The sequence below is a fragment of the Saccostrea cucullata genome, unplaced genomic scaffold (genome assembly GCF_032062105.1).
Source record: "Saccostrea cucullata isolate Sc308-1 unplaced genomic scaffold, CSIRO_AGI_Scuc_v1 ctg5838, whole genome shotgun sequence".
Taxonomy (NCBI): Eukaryota; Metazoa; Mollusca; class Bivalvia; order Ostreida; family Ostreidae; genus Saccostrea; species Saccostrea cuccullata.
The window spans coordinates 63,725-84,760 of NW_026919849.1; the positions used below are offsets into that span (position 1 = coordinate 63,725).

Sequence of the window (21,036 nt, forward strand, 5' to 3'; positions counted from 1 at the left end):
GGAAATTCAATTTTCAACAAGTTAGTGTAGATTTGATATAAGGCTGTCTGAATTTGTTTAAGTAAATATAAAAGTTAATAATTATACAAGACATTTAGCGATGTACTTTTAATGCTGTCTGAATTTGCTAATTAGAAAAGTTAATATACACATCATTTAGAGATGTACTTGAATTAGCGGATTCTGCTTTTCGCCAAAACCGCTAAATAGAATACACCGCTAAATGGAATACGTTTACAGTAGTTGATGAAAAGAGAGGGAGATCGTCGAGCCAAATAAAAGAGAAACAAGAAACTGATACAGATGTACAGTGGACCTTCAGATATCCGGACGCCAGATATCCGGATGCTTCAGTATCCGGACGATTTTTCATCGGAACGATATTTTTAAATGTTATTATGTTTTGTTAAACTGGTGATTCAGATATCCGGATGCTTCACATATCCGGACAAATTGACTGGGAACCAAAGTGTCCGGATAAATGAGGGTCCACTGTATAATAGTTTTACAGTCACTTTGCATAGGAACTGCATGACACCGTTACCGTTTTGATAATCTTTTTTGAAATAATAAAGTAAATTAATTGAAATGGAAAAATTAGCCTCCCAAAAGACTTTTTGTTTTAAATTAATAATGATTTGTAAAATGAGATAGGATCATCCTAGAGTTGAGAGATGATCTACCTGACTTTGTCTTTATTTGAGACTTCTAGAGAGGTTTCATCTATTCTTACTAGGGTTTGGTATAGGAGGGAGGCAAACATATGAATACAATAAAATGAAGGGTACTTGGCTTATCCCAACGCCATTAAATCATCCAGAGCATCTAACTCTTGAATAGATCGGTTATCGTAAGCATTTTGTTTTATATGTGACAGTTTCATATTTGCCTCATAAAAATTAAGATATAGGAGCCAAATAAACATATGTTTACATTGAATTTTATCATTAAGTTTATCTTTATTGTGTGTGAAGAAATTAATATTACATGTATAAAGAGGGGAATTAAGGTTGACATATTAATATTGTATCCCAGAAATAATAGCCAGAGAATGGCATTATTTTTCTAATAATATGACAGGAATATAAAAAAAAATTAAGTCTCATTTTGTATGAATTATCAACTGGTTTTATGTGCATATTAAAAATAAAATTCGGTCTCCATGAGACACAAATTTCAAGTTGATGCAAATAATTCGTAATTATACGCCCGTCTTAAGACGGGACGTATTATGTTATAGGCTTCGTGTCCGTCCGTCTGTCCGTCCGTCTGTCCGTCTGTTAGCTTTTCTCGTGTCCGGCTCATAACTTTAATACTATTAGGCCTAGAGTTACCAAACTTTGTCAGCTGATGCATCTTGGGTAGAAGGTGTGTCGCGCACAAAAAGTAGGTCACTCTGACCTTTAATAAAGATGCTATAGCCAAATATGGAAAAATCCTCTCCGGTTCATAACTAGAAAACTATGAGACCTAGAGCTTTCAAACTTGGCAAAAGTATACAGCTAAAGTAGAAGGTGTGTCGCGGCCTATTTCAAGGTCACTGTGACCTTTAATTTAAGTGATTTTTTTTTTTAAAAACTAAGTCTTTAAAATTTTAAATTTTATAATCCAAAAAAATGTAAAAATATAGTTGTATCCTTATTAAAAAATGTTAAATTAAGTAAAAACTTATTTTTTCATTATATACTTTACAGCAATCTGTAACAAATGTTTATATGCTTTGAGAGGAATTCAGTTTGTCCCATGGGCATAATTATCAAGCACTGGTCAAGAAGAATTTTGATAGCAGAAACTTGCATGTCAAATTAGAGAGAAATTAATGAGTTTATTGTCAGGAGCTAAGAGTATCTCTAGATCTGGTGCAGCTGTTATCTTAATTTATCTCTTGAGAGTTGGGCAAAAAGAAATGGCCTCTTAGTTGCTTGTGGTAATTAAGAGTTCTTGATGGCTAGTCCAGATAAAGATCTTCCAATTGGTGTAATGTAATTAAATCAAATTTATGTTTTAGTGTATGATTAAAACTAAATTAGTATTGTATAATATAATTAAAACTAATTATACATGTGTTCATTGAAAAAATATATATATATTTCTGAATCAATTTTTATATATTTGCAACAAATAGCAGTCATGTCTCACTTTTATTTTTATAGTGTGAAGAAATTATAATTTATGTTTGATTTTTTTTATTAAACTGTAGTATTTCTATTATTTCATAAAATATATGCAATAAACAATTTAAGTTTAAGTTTAAGTAAGCTGCAGATGGATATTTGTTATGCTCTAACACAACCAGTTTAGAGTTATATGATGTATTTTTTATAATTAATCCCTACACTGCAGGTCTCTTAGAGATGTATGATAAGAAATGGAAATTAAGGAATTTCCACCCTTACAATTTTATAGGTTCAAAGTACAAAAACTGCATTTATTTTCATTCAATATACTTAAAACTTTCCATTTATTGCAAAAAATGTATGGGTCACCATATTATTTAAGATGCTAAACATATAAATAAACAGAAGTGTATGTCAACATAAAAAAATTGTACATTTTTTGTAAACAGTATTGAGAAAAATATGTAAAAACTGGTTAAAATGCATAATTCTGATGCCGAGTGTTCCTAAATACTTCCTACTTAAAAGATACTTTTGAATTGTTAATATCAGGTAAACTATTTTACAGAAAAGCAAATGCCTAAATGAAGAGACCTTAGAAGGAGTTATTGCCCTTGTAAACATTTTTTAAAGATTGAATAATTGATTAAATATAGAAAATATGCATTTTTTAAATTCTTTAACTAAACAATATTTATCATTACACCTAATTTGTAAAGCATTCTTCCAAGAGATATTTTTCTATAAGGTATGAATTTAAACTAATTACAGTTTTTGCAAAAACCTATGACATCATAGGAGGGTGAAATTACCTTAAATCATTGAAATCTGTGTCAATCTGTTAATCAAGGCTACCTGATTTTCTTGCATCCTAACCAATATATGATTATTGAACAATACTTGACGGGCGTATCATGCTGTGGCAGGGCACTTTATTAATTATTATCATCATGATTATTTTTTAATTAATTAAATGAATAACTATATAGTAAACCCCAAAAAAATATTTAAAGGATTTACTGAAGTAAAACATTTTTTTTTTTTTTTAATTTAAGAAAGGTAAATTTTCAGTCTACTTTTTCTGCAACTGGGAAGTGATAGGTGTTCATTAATTAGTAGGTGTTAATTATTTCAATAATTAACGAGACATGTCACCCATTGAACATAAAGTGAGGCACTTGTCAGATACATTGACAAACATCTAGCAGGAACAAGTAATCAAATAATGAGCTGATTAATTAAATTGATTATAATTGTTTAGCTGTGCAATTAACATTTTCTCTGCAAGGGCCAGCATCAAAGAAAAGGCATGGACTACATTGTAGATATAAAAAAGTACAATTTTTAATGCAGTGTTATTTAAACAGAACTACTTTGAACAGGGAACTTGCCTAATGCCTTGGGAAATTAGAAGTGACCTAATCAAAAAGTGTGTTAATTCAGTGTATTGTTTTATTCTAACACAAGGATATTGATTTTTTTTTCTGAAAGAAAAGCCAATTTGCCTTGATTAAATCAAGTAAGTTATAAGTTTGCTGAAAAAATGTTATTATTTATTCATAGATAGTTTCATGGTTGTAATTATCTTATATTTATAAAGGACCAGTTACTATATGCTAAAAAAATATTTGGGAATCCCATGTGCCTGTGCCCTCATACTTGGGATGGAGGGGGGGGGGCATGATGGTAAAGGGAAACATGGAAGAAAAATAAGAGAATGTATTTGCCCCATCTTTTTTTTTTAGACTAGATATTAATTTTCACCCTCTTTATTGAGACCTATTGATTTTGTTTTTGTACTTTAAGCTAAAAAACAAATTCTGAGGCTAGCATTAATCTCATTGAAAACCATTATTCAAAAGTACAGTACGATATAATGATGTGTTAGACAATTAATGTGCATTGTTATAAAAATAATGGCAGTGTGTATTAGAGAAAAAAGGTATTTCCCTTTGAGGCACTTATTTATGGCAGTGTGTATGATAAAAGCATCAGAAAATCATTAAATGTATTTTGTCACCAACTGCACTGAAAGCATAACTATTACAGTACGTTGTATTGTTATGTAAATGTACATGCATGTTTGATTTCATCACATGCTTATGACTCCATCATTGAAAGCATTGATTCAGGAAATAGTTAATTTTGTAAAATGTTGATAGAAAGGTTAAATGACTATATTGTATGATAATTTATAGAACTTTTTTTTTCTTTTATTTGCAGACAAGATTTTGAAGAGAATCATCAGTGGACAATGAGTGGCCCACCTGGCAGGTAATTAGTCAACTTTATTAATCAAATATAGATAGTGGTCAGGTAGGCTGTTTAAAGTTTCACCTAAAGATCTGTCTTTCATTATTGCGTTGTCTACTGGTGACCATATAAATCCTTTCCTTATTGTCTGTTAGTTTTTTGGTTCCTTTGGGATAAAGGCTTAAGTGAGCTTTTCTTATTGAATATAAGTGGCTGGTCAATTGAGCTTTTCTGATTGAAAAGTAGCTGGTGCCAAACTGTGTGTTCGTCTGTTGCCTGTCAGATGTCACATGCTATCAGTCTGTTTAGAAGTTTATAAACTTTTTTCATTGTTATATTCCTCCAGAACCTGACTGAGCCAATTTCAACCTAACTTGCAAAAAGGGATTTCAAGTTTGTTCATTTAAATGCCCATGTTGTCATTCAAGGGGAGATATCTAAGAATTTATTAAAAAAAAATTAATTTCGTCTTTTTAAAAAACCTGCTTAAGATGCAAGTTTGTTTATATCATGCCCCTTACTTGGAAAGGGGGGGGGTACTTGGAGCAACTGCCTTTCATATTTAAACATAGTACTGTAGTGATATGTATATGCTTGTACTTTGTTGGGCAAATTTGGCCTCTTATTAGGGCCCCGCAAAGATTTGCGGGTGCCCTATAGTCCGTCTGTCTGTCTAGCTGTCCGTCTGTCACTCTTCCGTCCACAAATTTTCTGTTTTTTTCTAATAACTTTTTTTAAGGTTGCCCAATCAGGTTCAAATTTGGTATGGTAGTTCAGTAGGCAGAAATACATATTTTGATGCTAAGTTGGGTTCTCTGTGTCTTCTGGTTTGGAGCTGGGGTGGTGGGGTATATTCCTTAACTATGCATAAGAATGAATGGGCAAAGAGAGATAACTGCTGAGAATGTTACCATTGTAAACTGGGAAGGCTGTGCAATTTGTCCTTTGGGATTAATTAACCTTCCACATGAAGAAAATCCTAAGCATTATCTTTATCTGTCACATTGAGATTAATTACTGTACCGCCTCTGTCTGCAATGAACTTTGTTTTGAAGTTAAGGTCAATTTTGAATGATGTGTACATTCTTTGAAATATGGATTTAAAATAATGTTCATACTTTATTTTGGTTAAAATACTGTACACAACAATTTATGATAATATTATTCATAATTGAATTCTAAAATCAGGATATATATTAAGATATCCTTTTTTATTATTATAATTTTATTTTTTTAATTATTTATTTGATTTAATTTTTTTGCTGCATTAATGCTGTTAATTTTAACAGAAAATCAGATAATAACCCCATTCTATCAGTGCTGAAAAAAATTCTTATTGTGAATTTAGAAGAAAAGGATGGGAGAGCATGCAGTACAATTAATCCCCCGGGATTAATTATCTTGCTTGCTGCAGAAAATTTAGAGGCTTATCTTTATCTGTTACATGAAGATTAATGAACAATTTTGTCAGTGTCTGCAACTGATGTTTGTTTTGAAGTTGAGGTCAACCCTGGGTGATATTTGTAATTCACTGAAGGCTTGCAATTTATAAAACACTGGCTTAAATCTTTTTTAAATACACATTAAATTTAGTTTTTTTTTTATAAGACATGAGGTTTTCCCTGTTTTATGTTCATACAAGGTTACTATTTACAGGTTTTTAGCTCACCTCAACGAAGTTGGGGGGAGCTTATGTGATACCCTCGGCGTCGGCGTCCCGGGTTAAGGTTAAGTTTTTTGGAGCAGTTTTCTTTTTAAGTACTTCTATGTCCTATATTGATTAGACATGCATGGAAGATGTTTCTAGTGTGTTTCATTGTACCAGTCAAAGTTTCAGATGCTGCAATTTCAGCAAAGGAATGACCAGGTTAATGTTTTTGGTGCAGGTTAACATTTTTGGTGCAGTTTTTGGTGTAGGTCTCATTTCCGAGTAACTATAAGCCCTATGTTGACCAAACTTACGTGGATGGTACATCTTAGGATGCATACTACCAGTCTTGCTTCGGATGCTGAATCTGACCTACATTTTCCGCATGAGTGAACAGGTTTATGTTTTCGGTGCAAATTTCATTTCAAAGATACTATGAGCCCTATAATGACCAAACTTGCATGGATGGTACATCTTAGGATGCATATTACTAGACTTGCTTCGGATGCTGAATCTGACCTACATTTTCTGGTTGAGTGAACAGGTTAAAGTTTTTGTTGCAGGTTTCATTTCCAAGTTTCTATGAGATATATAATGACCAAACTTGCATGGATTGTACATCTTAGGATGCATACTACGAGTCTTGCTTCGGATGCTGAATCTGACCTACATTTTCAAGATGAGAGAACAGATTAAAGAAGTTGGTGCAGGTTTCATTTCCAAGTTACTATGTGACATATAATGACCAAACTTGCATGGATTGTACATCTTAGGATGCATATTACAAGACTTGCTTCGGATGCTGAATCTGACCTACATTTTCCGGTTGAGTGAACAGGTTAAAATTTTTGGTGCAGGTTTCATTTCCAAGGTACTATGAACCCTATAATGACTAAACTTGCATGGATGGTACATCTTAGGATGCATACTACCAGACTTGCTTCAGATGCTGAATCTGACCTACCTTTTCTGGACGAGTAAACAGATTAAAGTTTATGGTGCAGGATTCATTTCCAAGTAACTTTGAGCCCTATAATGACCAAACTTGCATGGATGGTACATCTAAGGGTGCATTCTACTAGGCTGGCTTCAGAAGCTGAATCTGACCTACATTTTCCGGATTAGTGAAAAGGTTAGTTTTTTATACAGGTTTCAATTCCATGTAACTTTGAGCTCTATGTTGAACAAACTTGCATGGATGATACATCTTAGGATGCACACTAATGAACTTGCTTCAGATACTGAATTTGACATACATTTTCCAGATAATAGACCTCGTAAAAGTTATGGGTGCAGGTCTATCACCAAGAAACTATAAGGCTTATATAAACCAAAGTTGCACAAATGATGCATCAAGGGATAAAAACTCTCAATCTTGCTTCAGATGCTGGATTTTAATTAGATTTTCATGATGAACTAGTTTTAAGTTTTTATATAGGTATATTCCAAAGTATCAAAATTGCATAAATTTTGCATTTTTGGATGTACACTTTTTGTTGGTTAATTGTGTGACTTAATTTGCCTTACTTAAAGACAACATTCGTTGAGGTGAGCTCTGTAATCTCTGATTACCTATGTCTGGACATTCAGGAAATATCTTGAAATTTCAAAAATACAGTTGTTACTTACAATCTTCATATATTAAAAAAAATGTAATCAAGTAAAACTCTCATTCAGTGAGCCTGCACCCTTATATTTCTACCCCTCAGTGGGGCCCTTGCTGACTGGTCAGTTTTCTAGTTTGTGTTAAGGTCTTATCTTTCACTAAGACTACCAAAGCATTTTGATCAGTATCGGAGTCGGAAGGGAGACATGGGGTTCAAAACCCAACAATCTATCACTCAAGCTTCTTTTTGATGCAAAATAAAAGCATTTTTTGATATTCAAGGATTTTGTTTGTTTTTTCAGCATTCAAGATCATGATAACTTCAATGTACAACAGAAGAAGTTGGAAAAAGAGGTATGTTTGGTGATTTTCATAAGCAGGACAGAACTTTTTCTTTGGAAAAAAAGTTTTCTAGATGAAATTGTCAAGAATAAAATTTGTAAGAAAGCTAGTTTCTGGTCTTCTAATACCGGTAAAACTAGAATGCCTAATGAAGCCAAGTCATAAAAACAATGGATTTAATTGAAAAGTTTATTACATACTTGAAAGGTTGTACATGCAATTGGATAGGCAATAAAAGCAAACAGTCATGTAATCTAAAAATAAAAATCATTTTTGCCATAGTGATTCTAGTCAAATTGCAACTTACTTTCAAGTATTGAAGAAAATATATGTACATAACATTTAATTTTGGAGGTGTGTTGCGTTTTTTTTTAATGTAGAAGTAAATTTGATTTTAGCCAATGTTTTCTTATGTCTTTTTAATATGTACTTGAGATTTATGAAGTGAAAAATTGCTCATGACCAACCATGAAGCAAAACATATCAGATGTCACATTTAGAATGAAAGAAAAGCATGTAGAAAATAGGTTCTGCTTTTATCATTGTACTTATTAGTGTCTCTGAACGTGGGGGGAGTATTTAATAGCTAACACACTTTTGATTCAGAAGAGATGATTTAAGGTCATAAAAAGTATCACTTTGAAGCAGAGGTTTTCTTTTTTCCTAATTTCGATATTTTCCATCTTTTCAGAGAAGGCGAATTGAAGAACAATCTCGGAAAAAGAGACAGCAGTTAGGAATATTACAACACAACCCCGACAGTCGGCCGACGTCAGGCCGCAAACATCGCAGCGAAACACAACCCCTTGTGGGGTCTAAACCGTCCACCCCTACAAATCTCCATGGTAACATATCAACAGTTCTTGATCTGTGTCATTCTAAAGCTTTGTGTGTCTATAATAGGAGCACAACTGGCTATATGTTTAGTTGTCGAGTATTTGTTTCATGAGATTTACAAAATTGAAATTAATTAATGTTTTGAAGTGAAATTTACGACATGTAAGATTATAATGGATTATTGAAAATGAAGATTTTGTAGATTTAGAGAAGTTAAAATACAACCAAAAAAAAAAGATCAAAATAAGTTAATTTTCAATAATGATTAATTCATCTTTAACATTATTATGTAATGAGAGAGATTGATAGCAATGAAGTAATTTGATATATATACATACAGCAAGACTGAAATTATTAGAAAAAGAAAGTTTCGATTGAACACTTGTGTTGTCCATTGTGAACACTTGACTGTAATTCTGTTGTCATTTAGCACAGTGCATGTGAATTTGTCATCCTTTTTCCATTATCATTTTTCATCATCATTGATGATGAAGAGAGCTCTCAAATTTAGTATTAGACGAAAGTCTGTATGTAATTCAAGAATATAACTTATCATAGTGATTTACTTCTGTTTATCATTTAAAATACAGTTTTCCTATCTTTCCCTAGTTACTTTCAATTGATAGAAGGGAATTAAATTGTGCCCCTCCCCCCCTGTATTGGAAAGTGTTTATTTTGGTATTATAGTTCTTATTGTAATATAGCCAAAAACAAGTCAAAAAAGAAATTACTGGAAAAGCATGAGCATGGTAAGTGAAACGTTATTAGAACTTGCATGAATTGGCTACTTAAATCTTTCCAGCATGAAAGCTAGTGTGTAATATGAATTTAACAAGTTTCAGTCCAGTGTAGCATTTATTTTGAATGGCCTAGTAATTATAGTCCAGTACTCAATAGATTAATATGTGATACATTTGAAGACTGCAGATCTTCAATATTAAGTTTTAAATGCCCCCCTCCATCTCCCCATCCCTACCCCTTTTCTTTCCAAGGTCCTTAATTAATAAATCTAGTTTTCTTTGACAATCTAATCACATTTTGCATGAACAGAGCTCATCCACAGAAATTCTCAATTTCATTTTTTTTGTCACGATCATGCTAACAGACAAGAAAAGTATTAAGGTACAGCCTTATCTATTGGCATATCGGCATGATGGCATGTTCTATTCTTTGACATAGCAGAAAAAAAAACTTGTAATGAAATACTTCAAATTTGTCATTTTCTCTCAAAAGCAACATATTTATTCTTTAATTATGAATATTACTTAAAATAATTTCTATTAATTGTATGCCATCAAATATTTTTAGCTCACCTGAGCACAAATGCTTTTCTGATAGAAGTTTGTATGTTATTGATGTAGTCATCATTGACAATGACTCTTCACAGTTACACCTTCTTCTCAAAAACCACGAGGGCAATATCAACCAAACTTAGCACAAAGCATCTTTGAGTAAATGGGGTTCGAAATGAATATCATAAATAATTTTTTTAAAAATCTCAAAGGATACATTAACAAGAAGCCCATGGGCTACAATGCTAACCTGAGTCATTAAGGGCTCTTCTGTTCATCATCATCAGGGGGAAATCCCTCTCACCGGTATTCCTCTTTGATTTCATAAAATTTAACACTGTATGATATATCATCAAGTCACCAACAGCAGTATCTTCAGGCAACATGGTCCTGGTATATGCCTTCTATCTGAAGATTTCTTGAACAGACTGATGCTCTTTAGCTGAGGGTCTAAAACTATATGAAATTTTTAGATAGGCATGTACAAGGCATGTATTTCAAATAATACCACTTTAATCTGTAAAATATTGACTGTAAAAATGTTATTACTTATCAACTTAACTTTTTGTTTTTTATTTGTTCAAAATCATTATATTTTTTAATTTAACTTCTTTTGAGATTTTCTTTCTTAAAAAAAAAATCGGAGGAAGGAGTAAATAAACAGGCTTTTAGTAATGTATTTGTATATATTATATTTACGTATTATATTGCATACTCACATAAGACTTATCAGTAAACTTATAAGGATCAGTTCATAACAATGTATATTTTTTTCTTTTTTTAAGTTGAGATTATAGTGATCCTAATTTTGAATATTGAAATTTCATTATAATATTGTAATTTGAATCTATATTTATATGGTTTAAATTTGAATTTTTTACTAAAAAAATCTTATGAAATTAATCTTATGAAATTTATATTATGAATGAGAATTGAAAGCAATGATATTAATACAATTATCAATGATTATTAATCATGATTTATTTATTTGAGTGATGACCTTCAATTAAATATTCTCACGTCATATTTCGTGTTTTGTAGAATACATCGGTCCTGCGGGTTTCGAGGATGAGGAGGAAATTCGTAGCCACTCGCCAAACCTTCGTCGTAACGACGGCTCGTATCCGGTCCTCAACGTAACGGAGGACAGCTACAGCGACGACCCAGATAGCGATATCCAGGACATTCCCATCATAAATCAAGGTAGGGGAGCCAGACCACTAAATCAAAAATAACGATGGTTGAATGTATTTTTTCCATTCAAAATGTGGGGATGTTTTTTTTTTTTTTTTTTTTTGAAGATTATAAGGGCTTATACATAAGTTTTGTGAAAAATCGAGGAAGGAACTTAAAAGAAATTAAATCTCATAAATTTGAAATTTAGTTGTCGCATATTTTTTTTTTCATTCAGACTTGAATGTAGCTGCCCATGAACTCATTTGGGTGTACTTTCATTTGAATGTTTGTATATTCAATTCTACCGGCCGGTACATTAAATGTTTCAAAATTTTCTGTTGCTGTTATTTGGAAAAAATATGTCACTATGGTCCAGGTGTCATTTGCGTATTACGAATCTAAATTCTGTTTGGATTGAGAGATATTTTGTACTGCTATTGTTTTAGTATAACAGTGAGCTCTAGATTCTGATATTAGTTTCAGTATAAAAGTGAAATATTTTCTGCTACATGGTTTCAGTATAGCAGTGAAATAAGTTCTATGGTTTTAGTTTATCGGTGTAAGCTAGCTATTTCTGCTGTGGTTTTAGATAAACAATGAGCTACATTCTGTTATGATTATGTTAAGAACATGTATGACAGTGACTATAAAGTTCTTACTGGCTTTTATCATGGTTTTAGAATACTTTCTTTGCTAGGATTTACACAGTTGAAACATGAAATATGGCTGGGTCAGTTATGAAAAACTGACCTTCAATGCAGAATTTAAGTAGCTCTGGAAAGAAATTTGGTGCTATATATGGTTTAATCTAATATTATTATTATTGGTGATGGGAAGGAAACATAGGAAAAGGAGAATTAATTGCATGATGATTGTAAACCTATATAAATGTTAACTTCAAATTATCAACCCGTATGCTTTCTATGTTATGCATGTAATTTTTTCAATGAGGAATGTATATGTATTTATTATCTTATTTTATTTAGACAATGGAAGTATGTGATTTATATCATCAAAAAAGTTATGAATGTTGATCTAGCAATTAGTTTCGAATTAAAGTTCTGGCTCCAAAATTTCTTAAGTGTGACTTAAAAATAAAAAAAAAACGAAAAAAAAATAAGTTCTCATGATCATCTCCCAAAACATTAGGTGAGGAATCAAACAAAAGGCGGAAAGACAAAAACAAGAAAGGCCCGGGCAAATCAGGGGGCGGAGGGCAGTGGACGGCCCTTACTCCAAATACCTCCTCCTCCTCCCTCTCAAAGAATGCCGGGTCACGATCCCGCACCCCCGAGATCATGATCACGGGGGCGGACGACCGACAGCCAGACAACGATTCCGATGTGGACGATATCCCCATGTTGGATGCAGGTACACCCTGAACCTAAATCTTCCAGTGTCTTGTTGCTGCGGGCCTGTATAGCTAACATGTCATTTTATAACACCGCTAGTTGTAGCGTTAGTTTTTTGTTATTTATTCAGTTCTGAATGATGGCGGGGTTTTTTTAAAGGGAGAAAGGGAACATCCGATCGACTGAGATGAAAGCTAAAAATTATTTAAATTTTTTTTTTTCAATTTTCATATTTTCATATAAAGTTAACATATAATTCAAATATATATATATATATATATATAATTCATATTTTCCTGGTTTCTTAAAAGGCTCAGCCATAATATTGGAAAAAAATTAACAATTTAAGCATTTAAAATGAAGATGTTTTTTTCTGTTACTACACCTAAAATTATTTATTCATAAAATTTTAGCTATTATAAGTTTAAAGTTGAGAATCACAGACTTGAATCTAAGCGGTCACACTTAAACTAACACTTCTGGTGGGAGAATTTTTCAGTTTTTAAGAGGGGTTTACTAACACTGTTATAGTTTTCTTTATTATTACCATGTCCTGAGATGTAACAAGTAGTTTATGCATGCATTTAGTTGCTTATCAGTAGAAACCTATGATAATTGCTTGTTGCAGATGTTCACGTGTATATTTATACTATCTATAGGCAAGTGATTTTGTATTATGTGGTCATATGTATTTTCTGTGTTTGCCTAAAGTGACTTGGACTTGAAAAATATTCAGCCTAGTTATTAACCATAATATTGAAATTTTTTTTCTTCCCCATTATTGTTGTGAAAAACAAAAACATCAACTTTTTAAAGCCTTGTGGGTAGTTCTAAGTATTTGAGAAAAAGTAATCTTTATGTGTTTGTGGTCTATATTTGAAAGTTACTTAAGTTTGGGAACAAAAATTTAACATACAGATCAAATCTCCTGACATTAAGGTCAACATATTTTTTTTATTCCAGTGGTTAAATGAAAAATTCTATCCTTTCTTTGGTTGTTGGTTCAAGTCCTAGTAAAATACCTCGAGCATTCTGTCGAATGCGTATTCCACTTTAATATGTCCTAGGCTGCATTGTACTTGTAAATGAGCAATGGCTGCTGTCTGCAACATATACCTTTGTCTCCTGATATCCATAGCAGTAGCTCAAATGGACTTATGTCCTGCAGTGGATTGGTGGTCCTCAAATGGACTTATGTCCTATCATGGACTGGTGGTATTCATATGGACTTATGTCCTGTTGGGGATTGGTGGTATTGAAATGGACTTGTTGCATGTCATGGACTGGTGGGATTAAAATGGACTTATGTCCTATCATGGACTGGTGGTATTCATATGGATTTATGTCCTTTGGGGATTGGTGGTACATGTACTCAAATGGACTTATTTTGTATCATGGACTGGTGGTATTCAAATGGACTTATGTCCTGTTTTGGATTGGTGGTACTCAAATGGACTTTGTACTGTTCAGGACTTGTATTCAAATGCACTTATGTCCTGTCCAGGACTGGAGGTATTTAACTATAGGGTCAAAAGGGCATATCTTCTTTCTTACTTGTACATTCCTTTATGTAACATGGCAGCTATCAGTCTGGAGTTGCATTCAGTGAGAGACAGGTTGATATGAATGTTTGAATACTGATTAAAGTAAAATGTTTGACCTATTTTCTGCAGGAATACACAATTCTATCTCCCCCTCCCCTTTTTTTTTTTAAATGTTTATTTCATATGTGCATTTTTGGCTCTTTAATTTGCTTTTCAGTGATGATCAAAAAGTTAGTTGTTCTCGATAACAGTACAATAAAAACTGAAGTATGCTATCTTGCAAAAAAATCAAACAAAAGTAATATTGGCAAATTGGAAAAGTTTTTTAACTGGATATTTCCATATTCTTCTAATATTGATTGTCCTATGTGCATCATTTCTATAGTGATGCATATCTTCTTCTTTCTTTGAAGTTCTAGCTTGGCTAAAGATATTTGAATAATGTGATTGAACATTAAATGTTTGTCCTGATCAATGAAATTTGGACTCGTGTGATTAATGTCCCTGATAAGCAATTATCAGTGAAAACAAACATTAGATATTTGTCTTACTTGACCACATTAAAACAAGACAAGGTCACAAGTTAATCATTAGACAAGCCAAAAGTTTCAGTAACGTTATTTTGTGTAACGTCTTCCAGAGCATAAGATCACAGATTTTTTTTTTGTCTACAGTGTTTCTGCTTGGAGAGGCACTACCAGAGGTATATTATAGACATTTCACAAGACGACATACTGTGACGTTATTCATCGAATTGGTTCCAAAAGCATTTAAACTGTTATTAAAGGGTTCCTTTTTTTTCCCTTAATGCATGCTCGGTGAACATCCATTTTTTGGCAGAGGAGATCTTATAACATTGATTAGCATGCCCTGGCTTGTCAATTGTGTATTTAATAACAAAATTAAAAGAGGAAAAAGTATCGGAAGAATAGGGGCAAAGTTTTTGCAATTGATCGAGGATGAGTTGATGTTTTTTTCCTTGCTTGGATAAATTGAGTTGCATTGATTCTTGCTTAATTTGCTGGAATTGATTATAGCTAATTAACAGGAAGTGAGCCATTTCTGAACTCGTTCCTTCACCTGTCAAAAGAAAAATATCACACTGGGAAGCTTTTTTTTTTTAAAAAAACCCTTTTCGCACTGTGTTGTCCATTGGTCACACTCTCTCATAATGTGAGAATTCTAAGGCAGAAAGCCCATTTGGAGTTGTATTAAGTGAAAAAAAGGACATAAATATGGCAGAAGCCAATTCTGTGGGTGGGCAGTATTCTCCCGATTACAAGAGTGCGTACAGGACTAACGAAGCATTTCATTATGATCCAGATGAAGAGGAAATTCTGGCTCGTCAACTGGAAGGTAAAAATGTAAACACGTTGGGTACAGTGTATGGGGGCATTCACCTGTTGATGATGACATATGCTATTATTGTTGTTACCGAACACTGAAAGACCAGTATGGACTGGTTTTACATGTAGCACTAGAGATTTATTGAAAGTGAAATGAAAATTAATTTTTTTACATACTAGTATAATAGTAGGACACCTTTTAGACTGTAACATTTGAATGTTGCAGCTACTTGTATCTGGTCCATGTAGTCTCAATACCTACAAGAAAAAAAAAATTGTACTGATTATTATAATTACCAAACACATGGTTTTCTTTGGCTTTTTGGATGGTGGAGTTATGATATGACCTTGGAGTATTTTCTTCTATTTTGATACATTCACTGGAGCTGAGATTTCCCTGACAAGTTGTTATTGTAAGAACTTTGAGTTTGATTTTCCAGTATCTAAGTTTACAATAATGATCATAGGTATTGGTAGAATATGTTTCCTGATGGATCATATGCTTTCATCATGCATTTATTTGTGATTAGTGTTCAATGGACCAGAGATTTGATTGATATATAAAGAACTTGTGACTTGGGACCCCCCACCCCATTTTCCAACTCAAACCTTTGTTTAATATACTACCCTGGCTTGTATATAATAATTAAGAGTTCAACAAGAAGGTGTTTATGAGATATGAATGAGTGCATTTCTATTTAATTTCTTTTTCAGGATTCTCTAATTTTTTTCTTCTTTTTTAAGAAATAGCTTACCTTTTACTGTTAGACTTTTAAAATATTCGTCTTTTAACATTCATTAAAATTTTTTTAAAGATAATTATGTAATAAAAAGCCAACAGAATTCATTGTAAGAGCTTTCCATTTTTTTCCTATTGTTACTTATTATCCTTGGTTTCCTTTAGATACTAACAAAAAAAAGTCATGTTAAAACTTCTGTATGATTGATTTTTTAAAAAAAATTAAGAATTGTTGATTTTTTTCATTTTCACATGTGCAAATTAAATATCTTTAAAAAAATAAAGATGCTTTTCAAATTAAGGACAAAATATTTGGATGATTTTTTTTTTTATTATCGTCCATTTATCCTTGATTCCATTCTCTAACCATACTATAATTTTTATTTCCAGAAAACTCAAACAAACCTAGCAAAGGCCAAAGGCAGAAAAACAAAAAAGCTGCCCCTAATCGGCCGCCGCCGCCCCCTAGTACCAGCGGCGATCGTTCTGGAGGGCGATCCCCGATACCTCCCGCAGCTCAGCAGAAACAGCGACAGAAGGCGGGCAGTCAGCCAGTCCAGGGATTCCAGCAGCCAGAGGAGGAGGAGGAAGACGACGGAGTGGATGAGACCAGTGCCCCCGTAGTACCCAGCAAGTCCCCCAGCAGTAAAAACCTCAAACAGATGGCCACCTACAACAATGAGGTGAGTACCCCGCAAGTCCCCAAGCAGTAAAAATCTCAAACAGATGGCCACCTACAATAATGAGGTGAGTACCCTGTAGTACCCAGCAAGTTCTCAGCAGTAAAAATCTCAAAACAATGGCCTTCTACAATAAGGTGTCTGAGTACCTCCACTCCCACCCCCTGTAGTACCCAGCAAGTCCCACGACAGTAAAAATCTTTTTTAGGATATAATCAATCTTTCAATCACTACATCAACAAATGATTGATTTCCTAAATCCTAAGTTGTCTTTGCAACTGTGCACTATTTTTTTATGAATGTTTTAGGGATAATTTTGATTACTGATTGAGGTTGAATTTTTTTCCCCTGCAGAATGATGATCAAGACGATACACCAGGAGGTGCGGAGGGTCGAGACTACTCACCAGAGCTCACGGAAAACCTGGACGATTTTGTCCTCAGGCCAGCCCCTCAAGGTCACGTTATGAAGTGCCGGATCACAAGAGACAAAAAAGGTGTGGATCGAGGAATTTATCCCACTTACTTTCTCCATTTAGAGAAAGATGATGGCAAAAAGGTTAGTGGTTTAATGCAAGTTCATTTTGAGGTTGTTTTAAACAAGCATCACAATTTTTTTTAATGAATTATTATGTTTTCTTTTACTAATTAAGGTAAATACATTGATATAATTAGGGGTACACATCTTTTGTGTGAAATTTTATTAAAAGGGTTAGCCTGACCACAAATCAGTACAGTATGCAATGTTTTCTTTGTACAGTAAATCTTGTTTAGTATGAACACAGAGATGATGAATTCACGGATATAGCAAAGTTACCTTGGATCCCCAGCTATATAAATTTAACAAATTACGGATATAGTGAAGTAATTTCATAGGTCCCAGTGACTTCGTTATATTTGAGGTTTACTGTATAAGCTTTTGAGTTCATGTTTCTAGGTGTTTTAATCTCCTTTGCCCTGTTTCTACATGTGTATTCCTTTTTAAGGTGTTTTTACTGGCTGGTAGAAAGAGGAAGAAGAGTAAAACCTCAAACTACCTGATCTCCACCGACCCTACAGATCTGTCAAGGGGAGGCGAGGCCTACGTAGGAAAACTCAGGTAACACTTACCTCCCCTGTCAAAAACTTACAAAAGTTTGGTATACTATAGATTCCTTAATTTATGAGAGTACTTATTATCACAAAATGGCTCTTAACCGTTAAATCGCTAGAATAATGATTCGTGGGTTGATGGTTGATTAAGAGATTTTACATTGATTTCAACACCATAAAAAGGAAAGCGAGTAATTTTATTGCGCGAGTGGTGCTTCTTGCTAAATTTTGTGATTATGAATTCCTTGTGTATCTGTAGAAATCTACAGTGCCTTATAAGCAGAATTTTTAGTGAAGGTTTAATTTCAACATTTTTAGCGAGGGTGTTGAGATCTCGAGATTGCAAAAATTGAATATTGCTAAAAACTAAATGGATTGCATTTTATTTGTAATAACTTCCTTTGTGTGCATTTTAAAATGGTTAAAACTGCATATTGATTAAAAGAAAATACCATTTATAAGGACACCTTGCTAAATTTATGTCTCGCTAAAGTTTAAACTTTTACAGTATTTTTGAATTGTATAGAAAAACACTTTTTATCTGCAAGGACTTATTTTTGGCATAATAAAACAAAATTGACTGCTAGTGAAAATGCCATTCTAGAGTACTTTTAAGTATTTTAAGATAAATAGATTTCCTACTAAAGAACCTTGTCGTTAAAGTAAAAAGTCAGAAAAATTTGTCAGTCTACTGTAGCTGGCTTGACCTAAATTTCTGTTGGGTACAGTAAAGAAAGATTTGTTTAATAAATTATTTTTTATCTTCTCTTCAATATGTGTGTGATTTGCCAAGATCTTACGTTCCTCTGCACTTTTTAGGGCCAACTTATTAGGTACCCAGTTCACGTTATTTGACAATGGTGACAACCCAAAAAGCAATTATGAAAACGCTAGAAAAGAATTAGTTGGAATTATTTATGTAAGTATGAAATGAAGATGTTATTGTATCTCTATATATCAAATAATGTGTCATTGATTTACAATGAATTGAATCATTATTCCCCAACTATTGTTGTATTACCAATGATCTTTTGTTTATTTATAATTTACTTAAGTCTGGAATTAGTTATTGAATATATTTTAAGCTAGGGGAAGGGAGGGTGTGTGTGTGTAAGATTCACATGTCACAAGATACCAATTCTTGGACTGGTGAGATTTGGGTAATTTGTAACTTATTTGATAATACCATTTCTGACTTATTTTTTCAGGAAACAAATGTCTTAGGTTTCAAGGGACCCAGAAAAATGACCATTATTATTCCTGGAATGAATTTGGACCATGAACGAGTAGACATCAAGCCAAGATCTGTAAGTCAAAACAAAACAAACAAGCACAAAATCCATGGAATTAGTTCCTTTGGATAAAAAAGGGATTCCATGTGTGCAGATGATAATCTTAATTTTTGTAGGCGACTGTACCTTGATGAGGTACAAATCAAGGTTGCATTTCTTTGAAATTCTGTGATCATTGACTTTCAAGGAATCATGACCTAAACTTTTAAAAATTCTATTGAGAAGCAAAATTTGGAGGTAGGGGACTAGTATTGCTTTTATATGATTATACTCAAACTTTGAGTTGTGGACAAAAGTTGAAGACTCCAAGATGAACCATCAATTGACTGCCCTTTCCCCCCTTACCCCCCCCCCCTTTCCCCCCGCCCTCCAAGAAAAACTTCTATTTGTTTAAAAAAAAAAAAAAAAACTGTTATAAAATTCTGGAAGCAAGAAAAGGGGGAAGGTGATGGAAATGGGAGAGAAAAAATGAAGAATAAAGATGGGGGGGGTGCGTAGGAATCTAATCATTACATGCAGTAGAAAGTTTATCTTCATTTGGAGTTGTTCAGTAATCTAATTTTAGAATGATAATTCATTTAAAATGTTACATTCTCAACAGATAATCAAACTGGTAGTGTTATTGAGGTCATAAGTAATCCTTGTTTGGAAATTTATTGACCAGTCGGACTTAACTGTATACTATGAATGAGATTCTGACTAAGATGAATATTGATTTGTTGTTTTGTAGGACAATGACGGCTTGATTGACAGATACAAGAGGAAGAATATGGAGAATATACTGGAGCTCCATAACAAGACTCCAGTCTGGAATGATGGTATGTTGTCAGAATGAAATTAAGTCAACACAGTAGTGGAGTACACATATTGCAATACATCATTATTTATTGAAATCCAATTACTAAAAGATTATTGATGTAATCGATTTTGAAATGGGAGTTATTAATCATTACTGATCTTGTTTTGGAACAGTTACACTTGTACATGTGGAAAGTGTAAATGTACAGGATCTGTGTTCATTGCTTAATTCCCTGTTCTCTTATGAAAAGAATTGATAACAGTAATTGGAATATAACAATTAATTGTTAAACGATTTTTTGTTGTTGTAGAGACTCAATCATATGTGCTAAATTTCCATGGACGTGTCACTCAGGCTTCTGTAAAGAATTTCCAAATTGTGCATGACAATGACGGTAAGCACTAGGCTGCTTAAGCCAGTAAATTTACTCCACTTTTTTATTCAGCAAGATTGATAAGGTAGAGGAAGGAATTGCCGATGCTATGTAGATATTAAAGTACTGTAAATTCCTTATTTTTTGCAAATACTTATTATCGCGAAAAGACTCTTTAATGTCAGATTGCGAGAATAATTATTCGCATGAATAAACGAGAATTTACATGGATTTCAGCACCATAAAATTAATAGCAAGTAACTCAATTTTGTGACAGATGATTCTCATGAAATTATGCAATAATTTTTTCCTAGTGTATAATTAGGAATCGACAGTAACTATTTCAAAAAAGACAATTTTTTGTATGAATACTGTGAAAGCAGAAATTAAATAACAGTGAAAATTTTCTCTTTTTTTTGGTTAATATCCAATGATGATTTCAGAAGAATTTCATTTTGATATTTTCATATCAGTAATGATGGTAGTGCCATTTTGTAAATTTTCTAAGGGAATTTAAAAAATTTGTTTGTAGAAAAATGCAAGTTTATT

General features: G+C 32.9%; 1 protein-coding gene across 6 annotated transcripts in view; it reads left to right on the plus strand.

Moving 5' to 3' along the window:
* Positions 1–21,036, plus strand: part of LOC134239351 (tubby protein homolog) — a 42,738-nt gene that overhangs the window by 19,833 nt on the left and 1,869 nt on the right. For 4 of the 6 annotated variants that reach the window (XM_062721537.1, XM_062721527.1, XM_062721552.1 and 1 more), the window contains 13 exons: positions 4,341–4,391; positions 7,927–7,978; positions 8,658–8,811; positions 9,508–9,552; positions 11,137–11,298; positions 12,421–12,642; positions 16,643–16,935; positions 17,287–17,490; positions 17,918–18,030; positions 18,843–18,942; positions 19,232–19,330; positions 20,046–20,133; positions 20,425–20,508. In XM_062721537.1, the coding sequence (XP_062577521.1) occupies positions 4,341–4,391; positions 7,927–7,978; positions 8,658–8,811; positions 9,508–9,552; positions 11,137–11,298; positions 12,421–12,642; positions 16,643–16,935; positions 17,287–17,490; positions 17,918–18,030; positions 18,843–18,942; positions 19,232–19,330; positions 20,046–20,133; positions 20,425–20,508 (1,667 nt within the window). The remainder of the gene's footprint in view (positions 1–4,340; positions 4,392–7,926; positions 7,979–8,657; positions 8,812–9,507; positions 9,553–11,136; positions 11,299–12,420; positions 12,643–16,642; positions 16,936–17,286; positions 17,491–17,917; positions 18,031–18,842; positions 18,943–19,231; positions 19,331–20,045; positions 20,134–20,424; positions 20,509–21,036) is intronic. The other 2 variants (XM_062721556.1, XM_062721545.1) reach the window with 2 other exon arrangements.